Source organism: Sus scrofa, chromosome 9 (assembly GCF_054392235.1).
Source record: "Sus scrofa isolate SSC_HxYL_T2T_F1_AM1 chromosome 9, Sscrofa_HxYL_maternal_Yorkshire_Landrace_v2.0, whole genome shotgun sequence".
Taxonomy (NCBI): domain Eukaryota; kingdom Metazoa; phylum Chordata; class Mammalia; order Artiodactyla; family Suidae; genus Sus; species Sus scrofa.
Genome location: NC_139391.1, coordinates 16,842,824 through 16,855,778, shown reverse-complemented (window position 1 = coordinate 16,855,778; position 12,955 = coordinate 16,842,824). Strand labels below are relative to the sequence as shown.

Below are 12,955 nucleotides of genomic sequence, written 5' to 3'. Positions count from 1 at the left end.
TGCTATAAACTTTCCTCTTAGAACTACTTAGAACCTATGCTTCCCATAGGTTTTGTAGTGTCGTGTCTTTGTTGTCACTTGCTTCTAGGTATTTTTTAATTTTCTCTTTGATTTCTTCAGTGATCCATTGGTTGTTTAGTAGCATGTTGTTTAGGCTTCATGTGTTTGTGTTTTTTGCAGTGTTTTTTTCTTTTTGCTGATTTTCAGTTATATAGCATTGTGGTTTGAAAAGATGCTTGATAGGATTTCGATTTTCTTAAAGTTACTGAGGCTTGATTTGTGGCCCAAAATATGATCAATCCTAGAGTGTGTTCCATGTGTACTTGAGAGGAATATGTGTTCTGCTGCTTTTGGATGTTCTAGAAATAACTGTTAAGTCCATCTGGTGTATTGCATTACTTAGGGCCTGTGTAGCCTTGTTGATTTTCTGTCTGGATGATCTGTCCGTTTCTGTAAGCAGGGTGTTAAAGTCCCCCACTATAATCGTATTGTCAATTTCTCCTTTTAAGGTTGTTAGCAGTTGCCTTGTATACTGAGGTGATCCTATGTTGGGTGCATATATATTTACAATTGTTACATCTTCTTCTTGGATTGATTCTTTTATCATTATGTAATGTCCTTCTTCATCTCTTATTCTTTTTTTTTTTTTTTTTTTTTTTTTTTTTTGTCTTTTTGCCATTTCTTGGGCTGCTCCTGCAGCATATGGAGTTTCCCAGGCTAGGGGTCTAATCGGAGCTGTAGCCACTGGACTACGCCAGAGCCACAGCAACGTGGGATCCAAGCCGCGTCTGTGACCTATACTACAGCTCATGGCAACACCGGATCATTAATCCACTGAGCAAGGGCAGGGATCAAACCCACAACCTCATGGTTCCTAGTCGGATGCGTTAACCACTGCACCATGACAGGAACTCCTCATCTCTTATTCTTTATTTTAAGGTCTATTTTGTCTGTTATGAGTATTGCCACTCCAGCTTTCTTTTGATTCCCATTTGTATGGACTATTTTCTTCCATCCTCTCACTTTCAGTTTGTATGTGTACCTAGAAGTGAAGTGGGTCTCTTGAAGACAGCAGATATATGGGTCTTATTTTTGTATCCATTCATCCAGTCTATGTATTTTGGTTGGGGCATTTATTCCATTAACATTTAAGGTAATTATTGATATGTATGTTCTTATTGCCATTTTATTAACTGTTTTGGATTTGTTTTTGTTGGTCTTTTTCCTTCTTCTCTTGTGGTTTGATGACTATCTTTAGTGTTGTCTTTGGATTGTTTTTTCTTATTTGTGTCTGCATCTATTGTAGATTTATGGTTTGCAGTTACCTTGAAGTTTTAATATAGGAGTCTCTATATATACAAGATTGCTTTAAGTTGTCGTTCTCTTAGTTTCAAGTGCATTTCCAGTGTTCTTCATTTGTATCTTCCTCGTCTCATAATTTCTGATTTTGGTATCATAGTTGTGTGTGGATGATTTCCTACTTTTACTATATGTATGCTTTACTGGTGATCCTTGTGATTTGTAGTATTTTTGTTTCTAGTTGTGGCCTTTTCTTTTCCATCTAGAGAATTTCCTTTAGTATTGTTGTAAAGCTGGTTTAGTGGTGCTGAATTCTCTTAGCTTTTGCTTGTCTATAAAGCTTTTGATTTCTTCTTCAAATATGAATGATAGCCTTGCTGGGTAGAGTAATCTTGGGTGGAGGTTTTTTCCTTTCATCATTTTAAGTATATTGTGCCACTCCTTTCTGGACTGCAGAGTTTCTGCTGATAAATTGACTGATAACCTTATTGGGGTTCCCTTTTATGTTATTTTTTTCTTTTCCCTAGCTACTTTCAGTATTTCCTCTTTGTCTTTAATTTTGGTCAGGTTGATTAATATGTGTCTTGGGGTGTTCCTCACTGGGTTTATTTTATATGGTACTTACTGTGCTTCCTGTATTTAAGTGAGTGATTCCTTTCCCATTTTAGGGAGGTTTTTGTTTATTATCTCTTCAAATATTTTTTTTTTTCTGTCCCTTTCTCTCTCTCTTCTTTTGGCACCCCTGTAATACAGATGTTGGTGCATTTAACTTTGTCCCGGAGTTCTCTTAGTTTTTGTTTCTTTTCAATCTTTTTTCTCTTTTCTGTTCTGCACCAGTGATTTCCACTAGTCTGTCTCTCACCTCGCCTGTTTGTTCTGCCTCCTGTATTCTGCTTTTTGTTGCTTCTAATGAATTTTTTATTTGTTATTTTATTTTGCATCTCTGCTTGCTTAGTACTTAAATCTTGTATTTCTTTACTCAGTGTTTCTCATAATTTATCAATTTCTGCCTCCAGTTTATTTTCAAGATCTTGGATCATATTCACTGTCATCAGTCTAAAGTCTTTTTCATGGAGGTTGATAATCTCCAGATCACTTACCTGTTTTTTTTTTTTTTTCTCCCTTACCTGAGACATAATTCTCTGCCTTTTCATTTTGTATAGATTTTTGATGTGGTCTCCTTTTTTGCAGACAATAGAGTTGTAGCTTCTCTTGCTTCTGATGTCTGCTTCCCCTTGTGGCTGAAATTGGTAGGGGAGCTTGCTGTAGGCTTCCTGATGGGAGGGACTGGTGCCTGCCCACCAGTAGGTGGAGTTGATTCTTATCCCTCTGGTGGGTGGGGCTTTGTCTGCAGGTGAGTCAACTGTGTGCCTGGGAAGTCTTTAAGCAGCCTGTTTGCTGATGGGTGGGGCCAGATATTTTGAAAACAGCCCCCTCAAGAGGAGCACATACTGATGATTATTCTTGAGACCTTGCCTCCAGTGTCATTCTTCCACAACCAGCCACAGTCACCTCCTGTTTTCCCAGGAGATCCTCCAAGAACTGCAGTCAGGTCTGACCCAGATTCCTATGGAATCTCTGCTTTGCCCTGGAACCCAGTGCACATGAAAGCCTGTGTGCAACTTTCAAGAATGGGGTGTCCATTTCCCCTAGTCCTGTGGAGCTCCTGCACACAAGCCACACTGGTCTTCAATACTAAATGCTCTGGGGTCTCCTTCTCCCAATGCCAGATCCCTAGGCATGGGAACCTGATGTAGGGCTCAGAACTCTCACTCCCATAGGTGTGTCTCTGTGATACAGTGACTTTTCTGTCTGTGGGCTGCCCACCTGGTGGGTATGGGGTTGGTTATATTGTATAGTTGTGCCTTTTGATGTGGCCTCCTCTTTGTCTTCTGGAGTAGGATATCTTTTTTGATAGATTGCAGTCTATTTTGTTGAAGGTTGTTCAGCAGTTGGTTATAATTTTGTTGCTTTTATGAGAGAAGGTGAGCTCCAGTCCTACTCTGCCATCTTAATCCCATCTCTCGAAGTCTGCTTCTGATTAAAACTGGTGGATGGGAGTTAGTAAGGAGGTCTGGTTAGTTTATTCCATCACACAAACAATAGTGAGCTCAACCCTTTATTAGTTTCTGTCCATATGGCAAGGAGTCAGACTAGGTTAAATGACCTCACTTGGGTCATGTCTTTCTCTCTCTCTACTTAGCTCTGGGCTTCACTTCCTGTTAGAAAATGGATTCCTTGCAGGTAGGGGCTTATGTTATTTGTGGTGTTTTAAATCACAAAGCCCACATTTTAGCTATCCAGTTGGTGTTCAAATAGATGTTTGCGAATTGAACAAACCAAAGTAAAATTGTATAACTCAAAAATAATCTTTTCAAAATCCTTTAAAAGTCTAAATAGCCTTTACCAAGGCTATTAAATTTATCTTAATGTAAAAATACTTTGAAAAAATTTCTCAAAATTTCTTCTAAAAGTGCTCTCTTTCTATTGGCAGACCATTGTTAGGACCAAGGATTGAGTCATTTAAAAAAAAATTATTGAAGTATATTTGGTTTACAGTGTTGAAATTTCCGCTGTGTAGCAAAGTTATTCAGTTATATGTACATTATATATTCTTTTTTATATTCTTTTCCATTGATATTGAATATAGTTCCTTGTGCTGTATACAGTAGGACCTTGTTGTTTATCCAGCCTATGTGAAATAGTTTGCATCTGCTACTCCCAAACTCTCAGTCCATCCCTCCCTCAACCCTGCTCCCTTGGCAATCACAAGTCTGTTCTCTATGTCTGTGAGTTTGTTTCTGTTTTGTAGATAAGTTCATTTGTGTCATATTTTAGATTCCACATATAAGTGATATCATATGGTATTTGTCTTTCCCTTTCTGATTTATTTTACCTAGTATGATAATCTCTAGGTCCACCCATGTTGCTGTAAATGGCATTATTTAATTCTTTTTTAAATATCTGAGTGGTATTCTATTATATATATGTATCACATCATTTTTATCTGTTCATCTGGTGATGGACACTTAGGTTGTTTCTGTGTCTTGGCTATTGTGAGTAGTGCTGCTATGAACATAGGGGTGAATATGTCTTTTCAGATTATAGTTTTGAAGGACTAAGTCAGTTTAATCTCTCTCTAGAATCTTTTGGATGTCAATTTTCTGTAATGTCCTTGTATTTAGTTCCATTCTGATTCCTCTCCTGAACCCACTGAGGCAGCTGCAGCTGAAAGGGTTGTTGACATATCAGCAGGATAGAATCCTTTTGTAGAGACCCACCCACCTCTTAAGGGCTAATTTTCTTCCCTTAAGCTGCCTGGATCTTACTGCATTGATGAAGCAATTAATTAATAGCTGAAGACATATCTGAAAGTGCAAGGCAGCCTCTTATTTTAAACATATTTATTTTTCTTCCCTTTTTTTCCCCACTGCCCACCTTCAATATATGGAAAATAACACATTTTTGATCATAGAAATTCAACTGTTCGTATTTCTTCAGTACATATTTACGGTCTGGCCGTATTGAATTAGATTTTGCTTTTAGTGTTTGACTTTCCAGCTGACATGAATTCATATTTCCTCTTATAGGTTTGCTAAAAGCAAAGGTAACAATCCTAATCTGTCCTCCAACCAAGAAGAGCTGGATTGCTATTAAACAACAGGATGCTTGTTATAAGGGTGTATGTGTCAGCAAAGATGCAGAATGTCGGCCTTGGAAAACCATCATGATCTCAGTCACTACTTCCTCCTTGTGTCAGAGGTATAGTCATTTTTGGTTCAGAATCCATCCCTAGTAGCGCAGTTGAGAAAGGGAACTCAGAGGTGGGTGCTTTGCAGGGAGGCGACATGTGAGCGATCCTCCTCTAACATTTGCAAAGTCCAGGGCAAGGGTATAGATGGAGGCTCACCAACCACCTGTCTACATATTTAAAAGTTATAAATCAAGCTATGCCCACAGCCTGGCGTAGATTTCCACTAGGGCACTGTAGCCCTGTGGCTGGGTTTTGTTCATGAGACCTGTATACTAAAGATTCTACATTCTCTCCCAGGACAGTTGTCCCCCTGTAAAGCCTCAAATCTGCCGAAGAAGGCAGAGTAGAATCTTGGTCAGAGCTTGAGATGCTTAGGTGGTGACTGGATCAGCTTGAACCCAGGATGGGGACTGACCTGACCACACTCCTCAGGGGGCTGATGGGCAGTTTCTCCTTAAGTTTTTCTTCTCATTTTTTTCCATCTGAGGAATAATAGATCATTCTAGGCACTTCCCCAAATGAAACCATCTGAGCAGAAAGGATAGGGAAGAAGAGTTATCAGGAATATTTGGCCTGCCTAGATACCCACTTTGGGTGAATGTGGGGTGGTCAAACTTAAGCAAAAATAGCTACTCTTTATTTAGTTTCCCAGGCAAGAAGCAGTGGTGTTCTCTTTTTTTCTGCACATACTCTCAGCCTTGTGTCTTCTGTTCTTGGTGGGAAATGGGGAGAAGGGACTTGGGTTATATGATCCTCTTCTATAATTCCTGTTAGCTCAACAAATTACTCATATTTAAGGGAAAAATCTTTCTTATGAGATTAAAAAGCAAACATTTATGTTTTGCTATTTGGAATAATATGGAGCCCTCCAACACCCAGAGAAGATCCTTTTGCCTGGGTAAATGTAGTTCTCTATGTCCTGACCTGGGACCCCTGGTGGCTTCAGTTTAGGATATCCGAATAACTTGAAGCTGCCCTCTAGTCCTATCTCCCAATCCCTTACTCATTGGTTAGTCCAAGCCAGTAATATAAATTTTCCTTTAATTGTAAGCAGCCATGGATGGGATGGTGAAATCATCTACTGGCTGGACTTCAGGCAGCATGAAGAAGGATGAATTGGTTGTTTCAATTGGTAACTTTGATTGGCATCTTCAGCAGGAGGTTAAGAATACTAGGTTTAAGAAAATAATTCAGCCATACTCTTTGATCTTTCTGAGATGTCTCTTCAGATAGATCCTTGAGTGAGAACAGAGCAATTTTCCTAATTTCCAATTTTCTTTGGAACCTCTATCTTATCACATTTACAGCTAAGATTTATGGAACTTACTATGTGCCAGAAACTACAGGGGTACCTTGTTTTATTGTGCTTCACTTTATTGCACTTTGCAGGTACTACATTTTTTTTTTTTTTAGAAACTGAAGGTTTATGGCATTTCTGTGTTGAGCAATTCTATTGGTGATGTTTTTCACTTTTTTTTTTTGGCTACACCTGTGGCATGTGGAAGTTCTCAGGTCAGGGACTGAACCCATTCCCCAGCAGTGACCTGAGCCACTGCAGCTGGATCCTTAACCCACTGAGCCACAAGGGAACTCCATATTTGTGCCATTTTCCAACAGCATTTGCTCACTTCATGTTGCTGTGTCACATTTTGGTAATTCTGGTGATATTTCAAACTTTTTCATTATTATATATTTGTTACGGTGATCTGTGACCAGTGATCTTTGATGTTATTGTTATAATTGGTTTGGTCACCAAGAACCACACCCATATAAAATGGTGAACTTAATTGATAAATGTGTATTTTCTAGCAGCTTTACTGACAGACCATATTCCCTATGTCTCTTTTTCTTCTTAAGCCTCCCTATTTCCTGAGATACAATGATATTGAAATTAGGCCAATCAATAACCCTACAATGGCCTCTAAGTGTTCAAGTGGAAAGGGAGGTCTCACATTTCTCAGTTTATATTAAACCTCTACCCAATATTCTGTGATGGTCTATATGGGAAAAGAATCTGAAAAAGAATGGGTATGTGTACATGTATAACTGAATACTTTGTTGTACAGCAGGAATTACCAAAACCTTGTAAACAACTATACTTCGCTAAAACTTTAAAAAAATGATTTAAAAAAGCTAGAAATTATGAAGCATAGTGAGGAAGGCATATTGCACCAACTGCTATAGCAGGACAAAAGCTAGGCCTCTCGCACCAAACTGCTATAGCCATGTTGTGAATGCTAAGGAAAAGTTCTTGAAGGAAATTAAAAGTACTCCAGTGAACACATGAATGATAAGAAAGTGCAACAGCCTTATTGCTGATATTGAGAAAATTTTAGTGGTCTGGGTAGAAGATCAAACCAGCTGCAACTTTCCCTTAATATAGAGCAAGACCCTGTCTCTCTTCAGTTCTATGAAGGCTGATAGAGATGAAGTAGTTGCTGAAGAAAAGCTTGGAGGTAGCAGAGGCTGGTTCATGAGATTTAAGGGAAAGAAGGCATTGCTATAAAAGTAGAGTATGAAGCGGCTAGTGCCCACGTGGATGCTACAAGAAGTTATCCAGAAGATCTATCTGAGATAATTAATGAAGGTGGCTAAACTAAACAACAGATTTTCAGTGTAGACAAAGAACCTTCTATTGAAAGAAGGTGCCATTTAAGACTTTCATAGTTGTAGAGGGGGAATCAATGCTTGGTTTCCAAGGGCGGGGTGACTCTCTTGTTAGGGGCTAATGCAGCCGGTGACTATAAACTGAAGCCAGTTCTCATTTGCTGTTCCACATATCCTAGGGCCCTTAAGGATTGTGATAAATCTACTCTGCCTGTGCTCTATAAACAGAACATCAAAGTCTGAATGACAGTACATCTGTTTAAAACATGGTTTACTGAATATTTTAAGCCCACTGGTGAGATCTGCCACTTGGGCAAAAAAAAAAAAAAAAAAAAAAAAAGATTCCTTTCAAAATGCAGTACTCATTGACAAGCACCTGGTCACCCAGGGGCTCTGATGGAGATGTACAATGAGACGGATGTTGTTTTCATGCCTCCTAACACAACATCCATTCTGCAGCCCATGAACAAGGAGTAATTTTGACTTTCAAGACTTATTTAAGAAATGTATTTCATAAGGCTATAGCTGCCACAGATAGTGATTCTTCTGATGGATCCAAACAAGAGTATGTTAAAAATCCTTCTAGAAAGGATTTGCCCCATTCTAGATGCCACTAAGTACGTTTGTAATTCATGGGAACAAGTTAAAATATCAATTGATTCCAACCACATTGATGAATTTGAGGGTTCAAGACTTCAGTGGAGGAAGTAACTGCAGATGTGCTAGAAATAGCCTGAGAACTATAATTAAAAGTGGAACCTAAAGATGTGACTGAATTGCTACAATTTCATCATAAAAATAATAGATGAGAAGTTGCTTCTTACGAATGAGCAGAGAAAATGGTTTCTTGAGGTGGAATCTATTCCTGGTGAAGACTGTTGAAATGACAACAAGAGATTTAGAACTTACATAAACTCAGTTGACAAAGCAGCAGAGTTTGAGAGCATTGACTCCAGTTTTGAAAGACGTTCCACTGTGGGTCAAATCCTATCAAACCGCACTCTATTCTACAGAGAAATGGTTGGTGAGAGGAAAAGTAAATCAATGCAGCAAATTTAATTTTTGTCTTATTTAAAGAAATTTCCATAGTCACCCCAACTTTCAGCGACCACCACCCTGATCAGTTAGCAGCCATCAACACTGAGGCAGGACCCTCCACCAGCAAAACGATTACACTCAGGCTCAGATTATGGTTAGCATTTTTAGCAGTAAAGTGCATTTAAATTAAGGTATGTATTTTATTTTTTAGATGTAATACTATTGCACACTTAATAGACTATAGTATAGTGTAAGCATAGTTCAGATTTGCACTGGGAAACCAAAAAGTTTATGTGATTTGCTTTATTACCATATTGGCTTTATTGTGGTGGCTGGAACCAAACCAGCAATATCTCTGAGATGTGCCTGTGTGCTAATCACATTACATGCATTTAATCTTCATAGCAACCATATGACATATTTGAACAGATACAGAAATTCATGCACAGGGTGGTTGATTTATAAAAGGACCCAGCTAGTAATTAAAAGAGCTATGATTCAAACTTGGATTTATCCCACTACTAAGTTCTCACTCTTAACTTTCATGTACTATTAAATTTTTAAAGTGATTTATTTGTTTATTCATTTAATATTATTTTCTACTATGGTTAATTACAGGGTATTGAGTATGTAGTTCCTAGTGCAATATAGTAGGACCTTGTTGTTTATCCATTCTATGTACAATACTTTGCATCTGCTAATCCCAAACTCCCGATCCATCCTGCCTCCACCCTCATCCCCCTTGGCAACCACAAGACTGTTCTCTATGTCTGTGAGTCCATTTCATAGATAAGTTCATTCATGTCATTTTTTAGATTCCATGCATAGATGACATGGTATTTGTCTTTATCCTTCTGATTTCATTTAGTATTATAATTTTTAGTTCCATCCATGCTGCTGCAAATGGCATTATGCTATTCTTTTTATATAGCTGAGTAATATTCCATTGTGTGTATGTACCACATCTTCTTTATCCATTCATCCGTTGATGGACATTTAAGTTGTTTCCAAGTCTGGCTATTGTAAATAGTAATGCTATGAACATACAGATTTATGATTTTTATTAGGAGTTCTTGTGTATTTATCTGCCCATGGGGTCAGGAACTTTATCTTGCTCGTCTTTTTATCATAGCTACCTGGTGAAAAGTTACTCTTATTTTTATAGTAATAGTTGTTCTATATATACTTAGGTTCTTAGGCTTGGGTTAAAATTTAGGATAGAAGTCAGAAACTTTTCATATGTAAAGGGTTGACAGTATTTTAGACTTTGTGGATTATATGGTGTGGTGGAAAGAATAGCGGTCCCCCAGAGATATCCACCTACTAAACCCAGAGAATTGGGAATATGCTGTGTTACATAGCAAAGGGAAATTAAGGCTGCAAATGGAATCAGGGTTGCTAATCAGCTGATCCAGGAAGGTTATAATTGTCCTGGATTATCTGAGTGGGCCCAATGTAATCATAAATTTCCTTAAAGTGGAAGAAAGAGGCAGAAGGGAAGATTAGAGTGATATTATGTGAGATGTGAGAAGGCCTAAGCCTATTGTTTCCGGTTTTGAAGATAGAGGAAGGGAGCCAGAGCTAATGAGCTCAGGCAGCATCTAAAAGTTGGAGAATCCAAGGAAATTGTGTCTCCTGGAGGCTCCAGAAAGCAATATAGTCCTACTGACACCTTAATTTTAGTCCAATGAGACTTGTGTCAGACCCTGAACCTATAGAACTGTAAGATGATGAATGTGTATGTCACTAAGTACTAATGGTAATTTCTTATAGCAGCAACAGACAACTAGTAAGTATAATTTCTGTCACAGCTGCTCAAATCTGTCACTGACAGCAGCTCATATCTGTCCCTGGCAGCCACAGGCAAAATGCAAACAAAATGGGCATTGGTGTGTCCAAATGGAACTTTACTTACAAAACCAAGGTGGTCAGCCAGATTTAACCTGTAGAAGACAGTTTTCTGACCTCCTGGTTTATGATCTACAGCAAAGTTAAGTGTATTTTGTGGGCAAGGATGTCTGATAACAGAATGAAGGGCTGAGCAACTATCAATGGGAATTGTAGGTAGATTAGAGAGGAAAGAAGAAAACCAATATTATTGAGCATCTACTGTGTTACATTATGTTACAGGTACTACTCTTGGTGTTTAATGTGTGTTTTCTTATTTAAACTTTAAAATAGTATGGTAGGGTTTGTATTATTGGCCCCGTTTTTACAGATGAAGAAACTGAGCCCAGAGAGATTAAGAAATTCAAGTTCATGCAAAGAATAAGTTAGATTTTGAATCTAGGTCTCTTTGATGCTAGTCCCCATTTTCCCAAACAGAAATGTCTTACTTTTCTCCATTTGTTTTTTTTCTGAGTCCCAACCACAGTAAGATGTGCTGACTATGCAAATTAGGGTAAATTGGAGAGGCTCAATATTTTCATCCTTTATTGTACTCAAATTCAGTTATAACATTCAGCGTTTGGCTTCTCTGAGTCTTGTTAATATTAGCAATCTCTCTTCTTGTAGACATATCCACTCTTCAAAGGAAAGAAAATGGTTGATAGAAAGAACAGCAGCAGGTAATATCTAATTTCATTTGGGTTTGCATGTTTTATTGAAGCTAATGGGGTTATTATTTCAAACAAATGACACAGCAGGTAAATTCTAAATTTAGAGTAGAGGATTTGAGTGCATACTTAGGAAGGGATAGTTCACATTTCACTGCTCCTCTGATGTAAAAAATTATCTGTGCATTAATCTTAAGAACATACCATTAGGATCAGCAAGACTCAAAACTGATACGAATTTTCTTGGATTTTGCAAAATCTATTTAATTTGATGACAGGTGGAATTAAAAAAATTAGAATGGAAGCGCCACTATTATTTCCTGGAAATCAAAGTATTAAATATTTATCAGACTCAGAAGCCAACAAGATGAAGATCTGATTCAAAATCATACATATAACCATACATATATAGGAATGGAGTTGTTTTTTTGGGCTGCAGCTGTAGCATGTGGAAGGTCCCAGGTCAGGGTTCAAACCCGTGCCACAGCAGTGACTGAGCCATAGCAGTGACAATGTCAGATCTTTAACCTGCTAGGCCACCAGGGAACTCCAGGAATGGAGTTTTTAATATGTGTTTCACAAAATGCTTCTTCTGGGATATGTAAGTCCTAGGAAATGCTACTTCAAAAAAGAGTTCTATTATCAAATACCTTAACAAGGGATTAAATAGATTCTGGTACTGAAAAGGGAAGATGAATACCATATGATTTAATTTATATGTGGAATCTAAAAAATGTGACTGAAATGAACGTATCTATGAAACAGAAACACACCCATAGACATAGAAAACAGACTTGTGGTTTCCAAAGGGGAGGGGAGAAGGAAGGATGGACTGGGAGTTTGGGGTTAGTAGATACAAACCATGACATTTAGAATGGATAAATAAGATGCTACTGTATAGCACAGAGAATTATATTCAATGTTCTATGATAAACCATAATGGAAAAGAATATTAAAAGTATGTATATATGTATATCTGAATCACTTCACTGTACAGCAGAAATTAACATTGTAAATCAACTAGACTTCAGTAAAACTTTAATAAAATGAAAAAAAAAGCATTCCAAGGAAAAGGATTAGAAAAAAATCCACCTTACTCTTGATACTGGTTATCTTGGAGTACTAGGGGGTGAAAAGATCAAAGTTGTCTTTTAATTTTTAAAGTAATGCATTTATATAAAATTTGAACTCTGAAGATGTGTATATTGTTTTTGTTTTCATAAAAAGATTTTAATATTAAACAATGTAAATAAAAACTGAAATTATGATTAGAAAAAAAAAAAGAATTTCAGGATTTTCTCCTTGGGTTTGGTTCATTTGCTAGAGTTGCTCACAAAACTTATAAAAAATATTTTGCTTACTGGATTACTTGTTTATAATAAAAGGATGTAACTGAATAAGTGTCAGGTGGGGATTCTCATTGTGGCTCAGTGGGTTATGGATCCGACATAGTCTCCATGAGAACGTGGGTTTGATCCCTGGCCTTGCTCAGTGGATTAAGAGTCTGGCTTTGCCTCAAGTTGTGACGTATGTTGCAACTGTGTTGCTATGGCTGTGGCGTAGGCCTGCAGCTGCAGCTCCTATTTAACCCTTGATAGTCAGATGGAAGAAATGCATAGGGCAAAGCATGGGGAGAGGGCGTGGAGCTTCCATGCTCTCCTGAGCACCATTCCCCCAGCACTTCTGCCAGCATGGAAGCACT

General features: G+C 37.9%; 1 protein-coding gene across 1 annotated transcript in view; it reads left to right on the top strand.

Moving 5' to 3' along the window:
- Positions 1-12,955, top strand: part of LOC110255407 (uncharacterized) — a 689,852-nt gene that overhangs the window by 143,562 nt on the left and 533,335 nt on the right. The window contains exons 3-4 of the mRNA XM_084975506.1: positions 4,890-5,061; positions 11,213-11,265. Coding sequence (XP_084831632.1) covers positions 4,890-5,061; positions 11,213-11,265 — 225 coding nt within the window. The remainder of the gene's footprint in view (positions 1-4,889; positions 5,062-11,212; positions 11,266-12,955) is intronic.